The sequence below is a fragment of the Carcharodon carcharias genome, chromosome 28 (assembly GCF_017639515.1).
Source record: "Carcharodon carcharias isolate sCarCar2 chromosome 28, sCarCar2.pri, whole genome shotgun sequence".
NCBI classification, from domain to species: Eukaryota; Metazoa; Chordata; class Chondrichthyes; order Lamniformes; family Lamnidae; genus Carcharodon; species Carcharodon carcharias.
In genome coordinates this window covers 17,575,835-17,597,456 of record NC_054494.1, presented here as the reverse complement: position 1 = coordinate 17,597,456, position 21,622 = coordinate 17,575,835, and the positions used below count along the sequence as shown (strand labels likewise).

Below are 21,622 nucleotides of genomic sequence, written 5' to 3'. Positions count from 1 at the left end.
TGGTGGATGAGATGTCAGTCAAGCAGGCTGCTTTATCCTGGATGATGTTGAGCTTGGAAGGTGCTGCCTAAGAAGCCTTCCTGCAGGGCATCTTGTACATGGTACACATTGTGCTACTATGAGTTGGTGGTGAAGGGAGTGAATGTTTGTGGATGGGGTGCCAATCAAATGGGCTGCTTTGTCCTGGATGGTGTCTAGTTTCTTGAGTGTTTTGTGGAGCTGCACTCATCCAGGAAGTGGAGAGAATTTCATCACACTCCTGACTTGTGCCTTGTAGATGATGGACAGGCTTTGGGGAATCAGGAGGTGAGTTACTCTCCGCAGAAGTCCTAGCCTCTGACCTGCTCTTGCAGCCACAGTATTTATATGGCTAGCCATGTTCCATTTCTGGTCAATGGTAATCCCCCAGGATGTTGATAGTGGGGGATTCAGTGATGGCAATGTCATTGAATATCAAGAGGCGATGGTCAAATTCTGTCTTGTTGGAGAAGGTCATTGCCTGACACTTGTGTGGTGCAAATGTTACTTGCCACTAGTCAGCCCAAGCCTGGATATTGTCCAGGTCTTGCTGCATTTGGACATGGACTGCTTCAGTATCTGAGGAGTCACGAAAGGTACTGAACATTTTGCAATTATCAGTGAACATCCTGACTCCTGACCTTATAATGGAAGGAAGGTCATTGATGAAGCAGCTGAAGATGGTTGGGACTAGGACACTACCCTGAGGAACTACTGCAGTGATGTCCTGGAGCTGATACGATTGAACTCCAACAACCACAACCATCTTCCTTTGTGCTAGATATGACTCCAACCAGCAGAGAGTTTTCCATGTGGTGTAGATACACCCACAGTGCTGTTAGGGAAGGAGTTCCAGGCTTATGAACCAGCAACAGTGAAGAAACAGTGATATATTTCCAAGTCAGGATGATGAGTGGCTTGGAGGGGAACATCTTGGTGGTGGTGTTCCCACGTATCTGCTGCCCTTGTCTTTCTAGATAGTAGCAGCCGTGAGTTTGGCAGGTGCTGTCTAAGGAGCCTTGGTGAGTTTCGGCAGTGCATCTTGTAGATGGTACACACTGCTGCCACTGTGCATCGGTGGCGGAGGGAGTGAATGTTTGTGGAAGGGGTGCCAATCAAGCAAGCTGTTTAGTCCTGGAGATCACATATTACTTCGAAAATACAAATCTGAACAGGACTGAAGAGCAAATAAAACTGGGAGTACAAGTACAGAATTCACTAAAAGAAGTGACCCAAGTTAATATGACTTAAAAAAATCAAGCAAAGCACTAGGGTTTATATCTAGAGGGTTAGAATTGAAAAATAAAGAAGTTATGCTCTCTCTCTCTCTGGTTGTCCCTTGAAGTGAGGAGGACCCTCGTCAGAGTCTTTTAACATGAGGAGGCTGTTGCACTACAGTTACCACTGTCAAGCAGATTCTCCCACTCTTACCACCTGCCATAGGTGCATTAGAAGGATTTACAGGTTGATTTACAGGGTCCTAAGGTGGGACTTGGTAAGTCATGTTATCTTGTATTGAACCTTGATTAGAACACTCTTGTGAGTACCGTACAATTCTGGTCACCATATTATAAAAAGCATGCAGAGGCGCTGGAGAGGGTGTAAAGAAAAAGAAAAGATTCACAAGGATGATATCAGATATGCAAGTTTATACCCATCTGGAAAGGATGAACAGGCTGTGGTATCTTCCTCTTTGGAAAGAGAAGGCTGAGGGTTGGCCAATAGACATCTTTAAAATTAAGAAAGGTTCTTTTTTGAACCCTATTCTTGGCCAACTTAATCACCAGGTTAACATCCGCCATAACCAAAGGGAAACAGGACAAAACGAAGAATCTCTCAGAGGTGGATATACAGCTTAGCTTTTGAAAGAGTGGTGGTTCTCAATGATCTTGTTGTAAGGCAGTAATTTTCCTTTTACTCTGAGGCCCAAATTTAATCAGTCCATTTCCACTTCAAGGATCAATGCAAAAAGATTTAAGTCTGCAATTGAGAATAATAAATAATTAAGCATCCTCCTTTGTAGCCTCAAAAGCCACATTTAGTAGTCAGCAAACATTAATTAAACCCTGGTTCACCTAAGGCTCTCTCTTCTTCAAATGACATTTAAAATTATATAGCTCCTCTCAAGCACAATATACCTTACCTGGCAGTACAATCTTTTCCTTATTGAAAAGCGACACCCTTGTGTAATGGCACAGCAGAGCCACTGAAAACATATGACTGTATTAATATCAGAGAGTTTGGATGACAATATCTGACAGAGCCGTTGAATCCTGTTCTGTTATAATCTCAAATACATGAAGGGCCATTCTTTGTGGTTTATACCATTAGCAGCATTTTCTTTGGCCATGGACTGTCTGGGACTTATAACCTTCTGTTGGATATGTTGTGCCTTTGCCCTGCTTAGACACCAGCCTCTGAGAGCCCTGGAAAAAACTGTATTTGTACAACAAGCTTATGACTAGAAAGGGCACTTTTACAACAGTCTAAAATATCTTCTGTTGACAAGATAATAACTATTTTGGTGGCTTCCGCAAACATCCTGGAATCTGATTTTTGAATGAATTGTTCGCACAGGTCCAGCATTCACATAACGTGTCAGTGGCAGTAATTATTGACAGTAGAGGTTATTGTAAGAAGTCAAGAATTAAAAGTCAAGAAGCAACGTGAAATATCTAATTACCTGGAGCAAAGGTCAGATTGTATAAAGGAGTGAGCAGTTTTCGAAAGTACCAGTGCATTTCCAATGTTGCATAACGTTTATGTGGTAGCTAGAGTTGGTGGCACCAATTCCATTGGTACGCCATTTCTAATTCGCTTACCTTATTCTGTCATCTATCCTGCAGCAAAGCACAAGGTGGGGCTTGTGAACTCAATGGGACTGAGACTCACGTAGGTTTTTCCCACCACCTTAGAGGCCATCTTTTCTGGCTGGTACCTGACTGCGGGGTTTGCTGTCTAGTGTCTTTCTATCCAAGGCATGGGAGAAGGTAGGCGAGAGAGGAAAAACAACCCTGTTTGCAACCAGTGTTCTTCTACCTTTTGCGGAACCCATAAGGTTAAAAAAAAGTGCAAATTTCACAGGAGCTGGAGCCTGGTTCAAAACCCCAATGCTACATTAAGTTCAGCTCTCTCTTATCTATTAAGCACTACACTTAGCACAGTGAAGCAAGAGCCCACTAAGTACCAGTGTACATGACAGAGTGGGCATTGTACAGAGAGCTGAGAACCTCCCAACGGGTTGGAGAAAAATACCGCAGCCCCATCAACACTCTAAACAAAAAGAAGCTAGTGGAAGAATACCTTTTGAGGAAATTTGTGAACATGTTCGCAACTGCTGGTGTTTTAGCTTTGAACATCCAGGCACAGGAGTTGCCATGGAAACAAAAGGCTGTTTGCTTGAGTCTATGCATTCTTGAACTTTCCAAGCTCTGCTGAGTGCCCCCCAGTCTCTACAGAGCATCACTTCTGGTTGTTTTAGCAGTGTCATGGTGATTCATGATGTTACTCACAAGTGTTAAGGTTTCCCTATATTAAAAAAAATCCTACCAGCTACAGATGCGGCAGAGGAAGAGACGGTGCTGTGAGTGAACCACTGAGTACAGTTCACACATATGGGCTGCTATGACTCAGGAGACATTTTCCTCATCTCCACTCACTGTTACAATATCACTTTTATGCTGTGTGTATAACCCAGGCAGAGGACTTCCTTATTTAGAAACACACAAAGATTTACGTACAGGAGACAGCCATTTGGTTCATCGTGTTTGTGCTGACTGAAAAAATGCTATCCTACCTAATCCCACTTTCCAGCTCTCGGTCCTTAGCTCTGTAGGTTACATCGACTTAAGTGCATACTCAAGCATTGTGTAAACATGATGAAGGTTTCTGCCTCAACCACCATTTCAGACATTAAAGGGATTTAAGGAATAAGGGGGGAAGCGCTTTTAATACAAACTAGTTCCTCCTTAGTCACAAATGATGCGAAAAGTCTCCTCAATGTTATGACTCTTTCAGAAATAAAATTCAATGAGGTGCTTCTTAGTGACACTGCGCCAGGCTGCCAAGGTGATCCACCATTTAAGTCAGGCAGAAGAGGCTTTATCAGGGGATCCCAAGGAGCAACTCCTCTCGGTGAGAGAAGAATCAAAAGAAAAAACCCTTCCAGCATCCTGTAAGAGTATTTGGTAAATCTGTCTAGCTGCTCAGGAAACAAGTGAATGAGGACACGTCGAATTTTATTACACACGTACGACATCATGCTGAGACTACCATGCAGTTTTTCTTTCTCCTCGGAGGACCACCTCTTTAAGTAACTAAGTACTGGCTATTTACATGGAGGCACTGGGTCAGCACTGAGCTATTTTGTTTGTTATCACTTCCAAATGGCCGTTTTTTTTTAATGTGTGTTGATCAGGAGGAGGGCTGAAATCTGATGACAGTCACAAGCACTTTTACCTAGGCATGAGTTATCCTCAAACCAAAATCAGTTAAGGCATGAAAACCATCTTATATCCCCTTACATTGAAATAACCAGTCCGTTTCTTCTATCTGTGGGATTCCATGCAGTGGCAATAATAAATCTCAAATGCACTTTAAGGAAAAACAGTGAGTCCAGTTTTAACTCTTGTGTAAGCGAATGGAGTTTTTGAACAGAGTTAAAAATCAGGCCCAGTGTTCCTGTGATTCCCCATTCCCTCCACAATCCTCATTGATTTTAAACAATTTGTGCAATAGGAAACCAAGTTTTAATTTTCATCTGGCCGAAGATGAATGTGATGCAGGGGATGAGTGTGCGACTGCCGAGGGTCTGATGTCTGGTATGTTACCCACACATTTCTGATAGTGCAGACAGTGAGTAATAGGAGAAGTGCTGTGTGCTGGAAATCTTCCTCTTTGCACGGGAATCATCAGAACATTCTCCGCACAGTCTTCCAGTTTGAGAGGAGCAGGAGCCGCAGAGCAGACGGCCAGCTTTCGTTCTGCTGTGCCTCACACCCAGCTGGGAATGCTTCTTTATCTGGCATGAACTCTGGTTTAGCAGATAGCGTAGGACTGCCTCTGAATTGCTCATTCTGTCTCAGTGCTACACTGCTTCACTTCAGCAGAAAATAGAGACAGAGAGAGAGAGAGAGAGAGAGAAAGAAAGAGAGCATCTGTTGTGCTGCAGATACCTGGAAGAAATGCCTTTCTTTTCTGGCAAATACATAAAAAAGAAAATTGGACTGAATGGAGGTAAGTCCCTGCTTCTGAAGGCACGTTCTGCTGCTCTCTAAAATTCTGAGTGCTGTTTTTTGTTTGCATTATTAAATGGTGATTCGCAGTTTTGAAAAAAGGAAATGCTACATTGATACCAAATGTCACTGGCACATGAAGGTTGTTTAGTGACATTAAACTCTTTTCAGGGCAGGGTCTGCCAAGCCCAACAATGTACAGAGGCATGCGTATTGTTTGTAGATGTCTACAGTATCTTTTCTGTTTTCTACAGTTCCCTGTGTTTCTCCAATTCTGCTCTGGAAAATTTATCAGAAGGGATTTCTTTTTGTGTGTGCAAGGAAATGACGTGTGTATGTTCAAAGTTGAGAAGTTCCAGTTCAGAAGGTTACTGTCAACACCCTGCTCTACCTCAGCACCACTTCCCTTGACCTCCCCAACGCCTGTGTGCTGTTAAATTGCTTGTCCAACACCCAGTAAAATTTCCTCTGACATTGACGAGACAAGTGCTGTGTGGCTTTTAATTCCTGCCTCAAACTCCATTCCCAAGCTGCTGACTCCATGCCCCTCCCTGGCCACTGTCCCTGCTGTACGCTTGACTGTTCCTAACTTTGGCAGCCTATGTGATCCTGAGCTGATCTCCCACAACCAGTGTCTCCTCTTTCACAGTCTATAAACTTGCAACCACAACCAACACTCTGCTGCCTATGTCCTAATTCGCACCAAGTTCTATTCACCCACCACCCCCTGTGCTCACTGATCTATATTTGCTCCTGGTCCAGCCACACCTTGATTTTAAAATTTTCATCCTGGTGTTCAAATCCCTCGATAGCTTTGCCACTCCCCAGCTCCGTAGCCTCTCCTTCTGCCCGACAACCCTCAGAGATCTCTGCGCTCCTGCAATTCTGGCCACTTGCGCATATCCAATTTTCATCGGCACTCTGTTGCTGCTGTGCCTTCAATCATTTAGAGCCATTTAAACCTCCCCAACTTCCTCTCCTCCTTTAAGACAATCTTTAAAACATACCTCTTGGACTGTCACTTGTTTCAGTGTTTCCATCTTTGGCACTGCAATTACATTAACGTTTAATAGCAATTACATTAAGGTTTAATGGCAATTACATTGTTAAAGAGGTGAAGAGTATTTGTACACCTATAAATTGGGAAACTCGAAAGAGTTATAAATTGGGAAAGCTGGGACACTGGTGGGGTGGAGTAGTGTTGATTGTGAACTAAATCAATAAACTCTGTCCAGCAAAGAAAGCTGCCGCATCTTCGTTTGAATTTCACCAGCTAGCGTGGATCCAGTTAACATTTATTGTCTGATTACCCTTCTATAAAACACCTTGGATGCTTTTTATTACATGTCAAAAGGGTGCTATATAAATGCAAGCTGTTGTTTGTATTGTTGCATGGATGGAATTTTTATACAGGCTTGTCCATGCAGCTCTCCTGTTGATTGTGATGTAGAATTCACTTATACATAGATCAGGAAGATCCCAGACTTATGTTTATTTGTGCTCAGCTACCTGATTTCAGCCAAAGTAGATGATCACCAGATTCCTGGGCTATGAGGGGGTTGGGGGGATTGCGGGGGGGTGGGGGGGGGGGGGTGTGGGGTTGGGGGGGGGAAATCAGTTCACCCATTCAATGGTTTTATTGCTAAGTGCTCGGGTGTGGACCTCTGGTGAAACCAGAATCAAGTATAGCTGTGACGCTATTCCTGGTAGGAAACCTTGCCAATCCTCACCTTTGGCACTCAGGTATTGAAGAGCAACAGTTTAGGTGAGGGGCCAGCAATGTCCAAAGAAGCACAGCCCTGCAAGAGGCAGTGCCATCAGGAGATAGCAGGGGGATTTAACCTACTGCCTTTATCCTGATAAGCAAGGGCTACTTTTGGAGGCTCCAGAAAAAATGTGATGCCTATCAGCCCCATTAGGGATGAGGTTACTATGTTCCTGAATACCTACAATCCACCACTTAGAAACACAATTGCCTCTGACTGTGTGACATTAGCAATGAAGCTTCCAAGCTCACGTTAAGGGAGGACTGTGGAAGGGGAAATTCTGCTGCTGCGTCTACAGAACCCTTTAGAGACTCATCTGCCTTCAGACACAAATGCCACTATAATTTCAGAAGCTTTAACACCGTTTCTCCGCGCTACTGTGATTTTCACAAGCCACTGGCTCCTTTTCATTGTGAGCATTGTTTCGAGATTAATGATCTCTCTCTCTCTGTCGACTTCTTCCTTCCTGTGCGAGAGCTGTCAAAATCACATACAACTCCCTCGAGCATCGTGAAGAGAGAGCATTGCATTAGCAATAAAAGAAGGAAAGACTTCCATTTCTAAAGTGCATCTCATAACGTCCCAAAGCACTTTACAGCCAGTAAAGTACTTTTTCAAGTGTAGTCACTGTTGTAATGTCAGAAAGACAGCAGTCAATTTGCACACAGCAAGCTCCCACAAACAGTAAAAGTGATAATGACCAGAAAATCTGCTTGTGAGAGTTTGAATGGGACATAAATTTTGGCCAGGACACTTGGGCCCCAGTTTTCATGGGGCCTCAGGGAAACTTGATCTGTCCACTTTTGCACCTTCCGAAATGCACACCCGACCCACATATGACTTTGCCCGGGATTTTTATCTTGTCACACAGGATTCAGGTTTGCAGTGTGCTTTGCAAGCCATGATGGAGTCCAAGAGGAGCCTGGGTGCAGAGGTGGGCTGGTTAGAAGGCACACACTGTCTCCAACAGAGTAACCCAGCTCCCAACATAATTTAAAAGCCCCCTAATCCTCATCCCTCACATCCTAACCACCCCCGCTGCCACCTCCATGCTCCTACATAGCCTCCATAGGCACTCACCCGGCACCATTGCTGATTGTTATAAAAACCCATCTGGTTCACTAATGTCCTTTAGGGAAGGAAATCCGCCGTTCTTACCTGGTCTGGTCTACATGTGACTCCAGACCCACAGCAATGTGGTTGTCTCTTAAATACCCTCTGAACAAGGACAATTAGGGATGGGCAATAAATGCAGGTCTAGCCAGTGACACCCACATCCCATGAACAAATACAAAAAATGCACTATGTATAGGCCTAAAGAACCATGCAATAGCAATGGGAATTATTTTAAAATCATTGAAAAACCTTGAACCTCAAACAATCTAATAAAACCCTGAATTCAAACACACTATCGTTGATTTTGGGAAAAAAAACTCTCTGCTCCAATGTGCAAAAAATGTAATCCTTTTAGTGCCATTTAGGTTGATAAACCAACAGGAAACCACATCAAAAACATATTATGCTCCTACATCCTCTTAAAACTGTCAATCATTCTTGGATCAATTGACCACTTGCTGAGCCGAGGCCATTAACAGCTTTTGAAACACAGTCAAGCATTCATAATGGCTGTAGCCATTATGAATAGCTATTACCTTGGGGACCTTGAAAGGACTGCTTTTGCGTTTTGCACACCGAGCCTTCCCGACCCATGAAAAGACGACATGAAAATGGTGTGGGTGCAGGAAGGCAGAGGAGTTTTGTTTTTCCTTTGAAAAAACTAAGTGCAGTGCTTTGCACCCGATTCCCGCCTCTATTTAAAGTTGAAAAGCTGATCTCGGGGATAATTTCCCTGCTCTTCTTCAAAATAGTGCCACAGAATCTTCCACATCCACCTGAGCAGGCAAATGTGGCCTCAGTTTAACATCTCTCCTGTAAGGCAGCACCACCAACAGTGCAGCACTCCCTCAGCGCTGCATTGGAGTGTCAGCCTTGATTTTTGTGCTCATGACCTGGAGTGGGGCTTGAACCTGGAATCTTGTGACTCAAGAGGCAAGAATGCTCCAGTTGACACAATCAGGAAATGAATCAAGAATCCCAGTTCGAGAATTGGAAATCAGAGTAATATGAAAGTTGGAAATAAAGAATCTGGTACCTGAATCTGTTGAATTGTTGTAAACACACAGTCGATTCACTAATGCCCTTTGGGTGGAAGGAAACTACTCTTAGCCAGTCTAGGCTATACATAACTCCAGGCCCACACCAACGTGGCTGACTCTTAACTGCTGTCTGAAGTAGCCCAGCATGCTGCATAGTTATCCTTCTCAGGATAACTAAGGATGCTTATGGAAGCAACAGTTGAGTATTCTAATGCACAGTGAGAGACTATTCCTTCCCCAGTACCAGGTACTATTCCAACAGGCAGAAACAAAGGCTCATTCTTACGTATTTGACTGCACTAAATGGCACTACACATTGTATTATGGAGGAGGGCACTATCTCAATAAGCAAGGTGCTACTATGACTGCTATCTTATTAAATAGCGATAGAATTGGTGTTATGATTTGATTCATTTTACACATGGTTTATCATGTTTCTTAGAGATAGTATTGCATGTATTCCAGACCAGCATTACTCACTCTTTCCATATATCTTTTCCCTGTGTTCCCACACAGCTTCTCTCTCAATACTGACCTCATTTGCCTCCTATCTCATTTATCATTCCCATCTTATTCTGTCTTATGCATGTCTTATTTATTTCCGAGTTCCAGCATCTGCACTCCCTTTGCTCCTGTACTCTGTCTTATGCCTGACAGCAGCTCACCCACATTCCATCGGTCTCATAACACCTCTTAGTCACAATTCCTCACTTATGGGATCAGGAGAAACCCTCACCTGGGACACCCAAGCTCCAGCTCCAATTACAGTGAATTCTCCGCTCAGAAAGAGACCATGCGGCCAATAGGATCTGTGTTCCACACAAACTTCCTCCTGCCGGACTTCATCTCATCCGATCAGCATATCCTTCTATTCCTTTCTCCCTCAGCCATGTGGTCAGACATCACATTCTCACCACCCTCCACATAAAGAAATTCCTCCTGAATTCCTCACTAGATTTATTAGTCATCATCTTGCATTTATGATCCCTGTGGACTCTCCCAAAAGTGGAAACATATTCTCCACACTTACCATCCGAAACCCTTTCATTAATTTTCAGATCACCCTTCAGTCTTGTCTTTTCTTCGGAAGAGAGCCCCAGCCTGTCCAGTCTTTCCAGATAGTTCTGTCAATGCTGATCTAAAAAAAAGCGCAGAGGCCTATTTGGAAGCCTGACAATGGATTTAGAACCAATGAGGTTGAAGGCCTCCCCCTTTGAACATGTGACTTTAAAGCTAGATTTTGAGTGTCACCCTTACTAAAATATTAAACAGTACCATCACTGAATCCCACACTATCGACATCCTGGGTGTTACTGTTGACCAGAAACTGAACTGGACTAGCCATAGAAATACTGTAGCTATGAGAGCAGGTCAGAGGCTAGGAATAGTGCGATGAGTAACTCACCACCTGACTCCCCAAAGCATGTCCAACATCTACAAGGCACAAGTTAGGAGTGCGATGGAATACTCTCCACTTGCCTGGATGAGTGCAGCACCAACAACACTCAAGAAACTCGACACCATCCAGGACAAAGCAACCTGCTTGATTGGCACCCCATCTACAAACATTCACTCCCTCCACCACTGACGCACAGTAGCAGCAGTGTGTACCATCTACAAGATGCACTGCAGGAATTCACCAAGGCTCCTTCGATAGCACCTCACAAACCCAAAACCACAACCATCTGGAAGGACAAGGGCAGTAGATAGGTGGGAACACCACCACCTGGAAGTTCCCCTCCAAGCCACTCACCATCCTGACTTGGAAATATCTCACCATTCCTTCACTGTCGCTGGGTCAAAATCCTGGAACTCCCTCCCTAACAGCACTGTGGGTGTACCCACACCACCTGGACTTCAGTGGTTCAAGAAGGCAGCTTTTCAAGGGCAACTAAGGATGGGTAATAAATGCTGGCCCAGCCAGCGAAGCCCACATCCTATGAATGAATAAAAAAAAGTTATATTAATTTTTGCTGAGAATATCTGGGAGCAGGGGCTTCTACCCTTTGAACTTGAGAAAATTCTGAGCTAGACACCTGGTGAATCTAGGTCCTAGGTCTAGAAGCATTTGGCCTATCACAAACTCTTCACTTATATATATTATACAGAAACTGTTGGAAAACCTCAGGAGGTCTGACTGCATCTGTGGAGAGAGAAACAGAATTAACGTTTCGAGTCCGTATGACCCTTCTTCAGAGCCAGCATCTGCAGTATTTTGCTTTCACTTATTTATATTGTGTGGTACAACTACACAAGTAAACTAGATAATTAAGTTTGCAATTATAATGAAAAATGAGGACAAAAGTTCAGAAGTGACGAGGTCAGCTTCAACGGAAGGGTGATTTAGAGTTTTGTTCTTTGTTATTTTAAAATCTTTAATCAAAACTCTTTCACATGCATGAAGCGTAATTCCAATTATAGATATAATTGATCAAAAAAAGTTCCACGTAATACGTAATTCACAAGCACCTAAGCCCAATAATAATCTTCAAATGTTTAAAACACTGAAACCAAACCAAATATGCATCGAAGCACTGAAAAATGGCACAATCTTCAAAAAAAGTGACAGATCTTTTGCTGTTTAGTTACCAAACGCTGCAAGTTGATGTAAATCCTGCATCATTAACACATCACATTTTGTTGCTCTCATGTAATGTTATCATGCCAAAAATGTCCCACGTTTTAATTCCCCTCCCCCCTCCACCGCCATCACTCCCATGTTGAAGATAATGACTTTACTAAATTAACCACTGGTAAAAACAACCCTGTAAATGAGGATGTTTGTTGGCAGGCACAGCTAGCCAGGGCTCCAACTCATTCCCGATATACTCTGCACAGCTCATTCAGAGCTGACTGGAAACGGAGGTTGATCATTAGGAGCTTCTATATAATAGCAGGAAGTAAAGATTTTCCCAAGCACAGGGGCCTAATTCAGTTATGACCTCTGCAGATGTGACTGAATGTCTAAATATGCTCTCTGCTACTATCTGAAGGAGATGAGGACAGAACAAGTGAACCATACTGTCCCCCCCCCCCCCCAGCTCCAAAAATACGATAGGAGAAACTGACTGGACAGGAACTTGCTGTCATAATTCCACATATGCTGTGTTCCAGTTTAAGCCACCTCTCAGGGGGAGGGATGTTTCCCATGGATACAAAGGAAAAGCAATCAAGGGGGAAAATTCTGAATCCGGATCAGTAACATGGGTATGGTCCTCTTGGAATGTGAATTCTCTATCTTTAATTCTTTCCTGCATCGAGTGACACACGGGGCAGACAAAACACATGCTTATGTCTGTTTCCATGGCTATATTCTTCCTGGAACAAGTCACTAGCCTTTCACCAGATGCTATAGCTTGATGAGCACCAGTCTGCATCAAGTATGGCTGACCAGCTAGGAGACTTTCCCACCCTTACCACCTGCCATAAGTGTATTGAAAGGATTTGTAGGTTAATAATCAACCTGTTTGATCATGTTATAAATGCATCTTCCACCATCAAGTCCTGGGCCCCAGAGGCTCTGACTCAGAGACAGAGAAATCACTAAATTAACAATTGTACTGTCACAACACACAATATTTACATTATGTAATCTCTCTCCTTTAACAACAAAAAATACACCATCCCAAGATCATTACGACATGGTACAGTTAAAGCATGGCAAAGTGTTGTTGCAGTTGCTTGATTAATTGCTGAGTGTCAACATGTTCTGGACCCTCTGCACCACAAGACCTCTGGAGTGAGAATTGCCACGTGTTAAAGGAGTGTAAATTTACAAAGGCAAAACAATTTGCTTATTTTGGTAATAGCCGGTGCAAACACAATGGGCCGAATGGCCTCCTCTTGCATCGTAACTATTCTGTGATTTATCAGGTGCAGGTTAAACTAGAAGCAAAAACAGGAAATGCTAGAAAAACTCAGCAGGTCCAACAGCATCTTTTGGTGCCAATTATCAAGCCATTGTTTCAAAAAAAAACAGATGCTGTTGGATCTGCTGAGTTTTTCCAGCATTTTCTGTTTTTGTTTCAGATTTCCAGCATCCGCAGCATTTTGCTTTCATCGCAGGTTAAACCAGTACTGACAATTGTGCCATTTCAATAAGATCTATTAATAAGGCCATCATCTGAAAATATTAACACAGTTCTATCTCCATAGATGCTGTTGAATGTTTCCAGTATTTTTGGCTTTTATTTCAGATTTCCATCGTCCACAGCACTTTGCTTTCCACACTGTCTAATGCTGGTTATCGGGTTTCATAGCTAGAGACAGTAAAGCAAAAATTTATTATTTCTGGAGGCCTCAGGCAGAAGCTTCAATGTTATTCATGTCGAGTCAGGCAAACCAGCCTCAGTTAACAGAAACCCTCAGATTTGGCAGTCGTCAAATTCCTGTGTGGGCTATGTGTTATTTCTGTCATTAGTTACGTTACTCGTGTAAACAGGGACCCTCTTCAGTAATAACGGGAGAACATATTCTCCCTCGACACATTTTGGATTCAGTTTTTCTCCATTTGCAGGGCATGTCATCATGTCTTGTTTTTCTCCATCAAGTCATTCCAGAGCATGGTCTCTGTGGAGCAGTCAATACCATTCCTATAGCTGGGCCCTAAGAGACCATAATCCATGAGTGAGAGGGGACAGACAAACTCCCAAACACTGAGCATTGCCCGATGCCTGGTTTTCCCTCACATTTGGGATGGAACTCATTTTGTCCTGGTGCCTTGATGTAAAGCGGCTGCAACGGTGCATTCATTACCTGCCCGTCCTACACCTCTCCCGCTACTGAGTCCATCAGCCTGGACAAGAATTAATAAGGCTCCTTCACCGAAGGCAAGCGCTTAGTCTGCCTTCGTCCTTCTTGTTTTCAGGACTTGATGCACTTTATTCCCTTTATAGTCGTTTGGTAGTACAGAACTTGGGTTGGTGAGAGGTGGCAGATGGAGTGGTGGGCTGGTGGATGGGTGATTGGTGGGGGAGGTGGTGGATTGGGGGATGGTGGAAGGCAGGAAAGTGGAGTTAAGGCCACAATTAGATCAGGCACTACCTTATTGAATGGCACAGTGTGCCTGATGGGCAAAATGGCCTCCTCCTGTTCCTATTTCTTATGTTATGTTTCTGTTCTATTCTGCACTGCGTTGTGCTCATTGCATTTGTCTGAAGTAAATTTTCACATTACACTAAGATAAAAACACAAAGCAGGAAATGCTTATAATTTAATTGCATCATGAACAAGATATATATATATAATATATATTATGGGTTTTAACTCATGCGTTGGCATGGCAATTTTGCAGAACCACTCCTAACCACACAGCTGTGCCTACCACAGAACAAGGTATCTATTTTACTGCAGATGGCCTATGCTAGCCTTGTACTTTAGGCTTGTGAGCACTCATTCCCTGCACTCCAACTGGAGCTTCATAAATATAGAAATGTCAACCATCCCAACATCAACAGATAGAATGATTGCAGAGTGACCATGACATGAACAGCTCAAGGAGCAAGAGATTTGGGGATAAGTCACCTGGAAGATTACTGAAGTTGACAATGTCAATGAGTTAATTGGGTTTAAAAGACAACTAACAGGGGAAGCAAAGAGATGGAGGGATCTGGTAAGAAGGTAGATAGGTTCGTGATAAGCCATTGAAAAAGGATTGGATTGTTAGGCCTTTCCCCAAACTGTTCTTATATTCTCAGCCACATGGAATCATTAGGGTAATCGGGTTTCTTTCCAACTTCCTAACTGGATCAAACTGGAGCTACATAAATGATGTTAACTCAATTTAGATTCACTGTCAGAATAAAATAATAAGCTTTATCACAATGATTAACATTGGATGGAGGAAATTGATGCTCGATGATTCATTGTACATTCATCCAATGAATAATTTCCCAACTTTATGGTAACTTCAGTCAGAATCTGATTTATATAAAACTCATGGTGTGGCTGAAAATGGTTTTCCCAGAAAACCACTTCTGGTATCCTGTTGGGAGAGTGTAATCATATTGCAGTCATATACTATGCTCTCAAATATTTCAGAAGAATATAGCCCTATAATTCAACTGGAAATTCAATAGATCGAAAATGGAAAGGATTCACAATTTTAAAAAAAGTCACAATGTTTATTCACATTATGAAGGAACCCAAACTACCTCTTATAATATGTCTCATCAGCTGGAGCTGTTAGAGGGATTCAGTTTATAAAACTAAATACTTTCCATCCCAGAATTAGCAATTTTCTTTTGATTGACTTCTTTGTGGGCAAGTTTTTCAGTGACACTGCAGAAAATCATTTTCTGATCAAACCCACTTCATGCATTTAGATTCAGCAGTCACATGAGTCTGACTGACTCCAAGTTTTCTGAGCACTTCCTGGGTCAAACCCCATCACTTCCCATTCCAACGCTGCAGGTTCCTATATTTGTCACATGCCATGACCCAAATCCTCCACAGAGCCAGGATTAGGTCCATTGCAAAACAGGAACTCGCTTTCTAACAAAGAATGCATTGGGATATATAACTGAATGATATTCCTCAGAATATAAAAACTGAAAATGCTGGAAAACTTCCGCAGGTCAGGTATCCGCATGTGGAGAGAGAAAAGGATTTCAGGCTGATGTCCTCGTATAATCCAGATTACTGGGCAGCAAAATATTGCTGTAACTAAGAAGTCAACGCGTATAAGACCACCCTGACGTAAAATTTAATAAAAGCACAAAGGCAACAAAAGCAGCCATTGGCCCAAACAAGAATTGTACAATTGCCGGCCTCAATATTTTCATGGGATTTTATACACTGTCCAAGAAGGATATCCCATGGAACATCTCAAATAATTTTTAATGCATGACTAGTTAATGTAAGGGATTGTGCGTTACTAAAAGAAGAAAAGCAGATATCCTATCTAAAAGTTGTCCTTCAATTAGAAAGCAAGCCCAATTGCATCAATGCTGAGGAGATCAAACTGTGACTGTAAGGACTGTCCTAATTGATAGTCTCTTCTAACTCAATGACTGGAATTCTGAGTTCCCACACAGCCAATACCAGGTCACCGGAACCACTTGATTTAGATACCAACTCTTGCCTCACCCTGCTTTAATATTTAATAGATAGTTTCTTCCCCATGTCAAGGCCCCATTAGGTGGTTCCTCTCATTGGTCACTCAGGAAAATGAAGAATGCCGGTAGTGCTAACTGTCCTTGTCTAGTGTCATGTTAGTTTGCCACAAAAGTGCTGTTAATAACCTCAGCATGGTCAAAAACTACATTCACAATCGCAGCCCTGCAGGATGACAGGTTGACAGTAGGTTATACATCAAGACAGAAGCAAAGTGTCCTTGTAACGCCAATGAGAATAAATGAATCCCAATGGGAATGTGCTCTTAGTATGGTCAGCAGCTTCATAGCAATCAGTCTGAGGACTGCAGCATCACTATTCAAAATGCAATCACATTCACTTGGACAAAGAAGAAAAAGGTTATATTTACATAGCACCTGATCACATTTTCAGGAATTCTAAAGCATGGGTAATTTCTGAAGTATATTCACAGTTGTTATGTAAGTTAATGCAGCAACCAATTTTGCACACTGTGAAGGTCTTCTAGTATAAAGAGTTAACAGATGGAATATGCTAATGTATGGCATAGGTAATGATGTACCACTGACACTAGTCAGTCATGCATTAGACTTGAGAGAGAGAGGGAGACTGGAGTCATACTGAAGAGCCACGTGCCGACTCTGTAATCTGTTTAGATGTAATACTAATAAACAAGTGTTAAGCAGATACCAGAGTATGTCTACAGCCTGTCTAAGAACCAAGTCCTGGCCTAGAGTCCAAGATAGAAGGACTCAATCTCAGAGCAGGCCTCCAATGAGCAAATTAGATAAATGTCCAACAAACCTGTTCCTCACTTGAAGGACAACTTTTAGATAGGATATCTGCTTTTCTTCTTTTAGTAACGCACAATCCCTTACATTAACTTGCACAGGCAAATGGGGCCTTGTTTTTTTTTATCAACTATATGTAGATCCTGGAGGGAGTGGGGGGTTTGACCCCACAACATCTGTCATAGAAATGAAGGCGCTATTAACTGAGCTAAACTGACACTTAAACTATTTGAAGTAATTAAAATTAACGTTATGGCCTGTGTAAATGGGACAATCATTTTTTTCTGAATTAACAAGCAGGAATATGTAACTGATCCCCTCCAGGGCTACAGGAAGCATATAGCACTTTTCCCCTTCAAAATTTGAAGTAATAGCAAGCATGCCATTGAACTCTGACCTTTGACGAGTTTCATATAGCATTCCTGTTGGATGTAAAAAAAGGGCAGTAATAGTAATCAGAAAATCTCTCGAAATCTTGATGAAGGAGGGACCACACTGACATGTTCCACCTTTATCTGCTTCCTTTTATTTCCCAATATTCGCCTCTCCTGTTGAATTCACTTTCTTTGCTTCTGGATAACAGGTGCTAAGCCACCACTGGCCCACTGGCCCTTTGCTAAAATGGCCATCCTCCATTGTACGTACCTCAACCTGGGGAGTGGGACATCACAGTTAAGTCCAATACTACCCTCCATTTTCCAGGCACTTTCTACTGTTAAGGATTTCCACTGATATGGCTACTTGTCAGTCGACATGGACACATTGCACTGAATGGCCTCCATCTGTGCTGTAAATGTCTATGACCCTAGGAGTCTGTGACAGCCACAGTTCAAAGAAAACTTACAAAATAATTCAAAAATACAAATTTCTGTAGTACAATATAAATGCATACTTCGGATTAATTAGGTTACACAACCAGGAAATACATGAAACAACATGCTAAGCACTTTTAGCCTAACCTTTTGGAAAAAGGATCATAATCTTACTCAAGTTCATGCAGATCAGAAAAAGACAGGGTTATGTGATGCTGACTTTCTTTTCTTCTCTAGTCCAAGGACACTGAAAGCAATCGGCCTTTTATCATGAGAGTGCCAGAGAGCAGCTAAACTCACCTCACGATCAGGGATCAAGCTGATCTGAAGGCTTGGTACCATACCGAAGAACACATTTACAATTGAGTCATCCAGGGGTTGTTTTCACATAGACTTCCGATAAAATGTAGGGTCAGCATCTTGTTTTGGACCAAACACGTGTAGAGTTGCTTTTTAAGTACCTAAGTCAACAGTATCTACCACAGAAAATTTTTCCACATTATGCAGCTGTCCTTTGACCTTGAATCTCCACGGACTTATATTCATACACACCGTCAGCATCACCTCTAGACTCCAGATAAGTGTAGGACATTGCTGTTATGCACTTTGATGATTAGAAAACAGTCCTTCATCCCACAATCAAGCATTACACTGTTCAACGGCCCATCTGTTGAATGTTTTGTTTGTAAGTACCATGTGGAGCAAGGGGGCCAATAGGAGAAACATGCGATCGGATCGAATTCAATGACATTCAGTGCATTGTGCAGCTGCTGATTCATGACCCAGATTTATCACGGCCCTTTCACGTGTTGCCTCCAAGTGACAGATATTCAGTTGCACCTGTGTCTGTTGCTGAGGCTCTCCCTGTGACGAACTTCCCAGAAACGCCCTCTCCGACCAGTGCGACCTTGCTGTGAGGGGAGGGAAGAGGGGTCGAGGAAACTTTTGGGACTGAGGTAACCTGTCTCCAAGTTTATTGGTTTTGCTGTCTTCGTTTTGGCATTAACAAATTGTCTGTCAGCTCCACAACTAATCAACCAACCCCATATCCCTGCAGTCACACGATATCTGCACTGTCACCGAGGCAGATGAGAAATCTTATGTAGCATGGGCTGCTATGTTGTGGTTTGATTTACCACATGCTGTATAACACACGTTTTTGAGTTCTCTCTCATTCTCTAATGTTTGCTCACACCATGGAGGCCTATGTAAGTGATATATTTATAGTAGGTTATGAATACATCTGTAGCCTTAGCTGGCCTCTGTCCAGCTGGCAGGAGTTGTGGGTGAGATTAACATTGAATCAGAAAATGGGAAGGCACTGTGATTATACCAAACTGATAGAAATTGTAAATGTTCATTAGCTGTCCATTGTTACCTGCTCAACAGGTTACATTTGTCTTTCATTTAGGCTGTGGAGCTCTCTGATACTCTGTTCATTGCTATGTTACAAAGGAAAGCTCACCTCCAGCCAACCCTCTGAATCATAAGTACTGCAGTCAGATCAGCCAGGGAGCATCGGGTTTCAGGACTGAGGCTTTCGATTTTGACAGGAGTTAAAAAGCCAATGCCAGAAGTTGGAATTGTTGCAAGTAAATACCGAGATGTTTATCGTGGGAGCACCATGGCAAAGAAGGCCCAGGATGTAGGCCCACTACCACCTTCATCTCAGGGCTACCAGGTGTCGGCATTAAATGTGATTTAGTCTTCACCACTCACAACCGAAGAGCAAAAAATAATTGGAGCTGCCAACTCTGATTAAATGTATTCCTGGAGGCTTCATCATATGATTTACCTTCTCTCCAGCCATTAGTCGGCCAACACATCCATCCTTGTGATGTCCTGCCTTCCTATGCCAATTGGAAAGCAAAAGGACTCATTACCCAATTGGATGATGCTTGACCATCAGCCAAACAGCATTTCCGCCACCCCCCCCAATTTTCAATATTCTTACGTCAGGTAAAGAAAAAGGTTCAAAGAAAATGACAGAAGAAAACAATCTTTTTTAATGTCCCGATGATTTTTCTCCAGGGTTGCACACAACAGGTGATCGATCATCAATTCCTGGAGACTCCAGGCTAATCCTGGAGGGTTGACAACCCAGACAACCTGATAATAAACAAAACTGACCATGATCAGGCCTGTCCTATATGCTCCTCCTTACTCCCAACCAGCTCCCTAACAGGCTGCTACTCTGATCGGACCATTCCCAGTGTGGTCTGTGGCATTAAAGCCATCCCCTGGTAGGACCAGGCTTTCCCAGCTGCATTCTAGTTAAATCAGGGATCCCTATCCAATACAAGCTTTCCTCTTCCCTATTGCCCAGAACCAGTGAATGATGATTGGGAGGCCGGAGAATGATGATTCCATAGACCAGGGATATCCAGAAGCTGGAAGGAACTGCCTAACCTTCAGTTTATATATATATATTTTTCCCCTTGCCCCTATCAGTCAACCTTCTTTGATTCTAAAATAATTCAGCCTTTAACGGACTCCCCATTTTCCAGCGTTGGAGTGCCCCCTTTGAACATTAAATTTTTTTTTTAAATCTCCTGCTAGATGAAGTTGTCTCTCATGTTATCATCAATTCTTGTAAAGGGATACAATCAGAATAGTGACAACTCAAATTGTTGATTCTCCTTTTTTTTTTGTTCTAGGGGGTGCTGGGGATCGGGACCGGGACCGGATGGCTGTCAATCATGAAGCATTCCTACTTATGGCAAACTCCCAGAATGACATGGAGGACTGGGTGAAGGCCATTAGGCGAGTGATATGGGCTCCATTTGGTGGAGGTACTCCAATACACCTGTATTAAGGACCAATATTAAATCCAATTTACTGTATTCCGCTTATGTTAGGACCCAATCTAATGGCCTCCAATCACTGACCTTTCACCTTCAGCCAGGAGGGCAGCTCTGGGTAACAGATTCTCCAAAGTTACCATGGCAACCACTCTGTGAATATCTGACATGGGGCAGTTCCATGTAGTGGAATTCAGTCATCCATGTTCCCATGTGCACAGTCTATAGATTGGAGTCGCAAAGAATGGGCCTTCCTAAAGGCAACATTGTTTAATGTTAGTCAAAACTGGGATTGACTTCTTGGATTAAGGAAACCTGAGGTCCAACATTAAAAACAATTCTCAGGGTGTGAGCATCACTAATGTTTGCTCATCATTAGTTGTCCTTGAGAAGATGGTGGTGATGGGCTTTCTTTTTGAACTGTAACAAGTAATAGGCCTCCTCAGGGTGTCATCATTCATTAGAAGATGGTCAACTTTGAAATGTATTCACTGGTGAGCTGAATGAATAATACGGGACTAGAGAAGTTTCTAGGGTATTATTCCCTATCATGGTGACTGGTTATTCGAACAAATTTCATTAATCATCTCTTTATCATATTACACACTACGAATGCAATGAGAATTATCGTCACCTTTTACTTTTTAAAGGTTGTATTTTAATGCAATTATTTTCACCTCAGTGGGTAGATAGTCCAGCATTCATGTCTCATGTGGAATTCATAAACATTTCCAGTTGGTACTGGAACACTAGGTACAGGGTTGCTATGTGCATCAAGTTGTTGCTGAAGCTACATCTTTATAAAAAGCCACATCATTCACTGGTCAGTAGGCAATTGAATTTACAATTAGCATCAGCTTCTTTTACCATAGGCTGAGATTAAACCAGCTTGTTCCCAACCTTGGTGTCATATTTGACCCTGAGGTGAGCTTCTGACCATATATTTGCACCA

At 42.7% G+C, this 21,622-nt stretch overlaps 1 protein-coding gene across 3 annotated transcripts in view; it reads left to right on the top strand.

The window, feature by feature from the left end:
* The window catches only part of LOC121270898 (rho GTPase-activating protein 22-like), a 370,801-nt gene that overhangs the window by 284,705 nt on the left and 64,474 nt on the right, over positions 1-21,622 (top strand). For 2 of the 3 annotated variants that reach the window (XM_041176476.1, XM_041176477.1), the window contains exon 4: positions 20,527-20,661. In XM_041176476.1, coding sequence (XP_041032410.1) covers positions 20,527-20,661 — 135 coding nt within the window. Of the gene's footprint in view, positions 1-5,117; positions 5,254-20,526; positions 20,662-21,622 lie in introns of those variants that run through there. The other variant, XM_041176478.1, reaches the window with a different exon arrangement.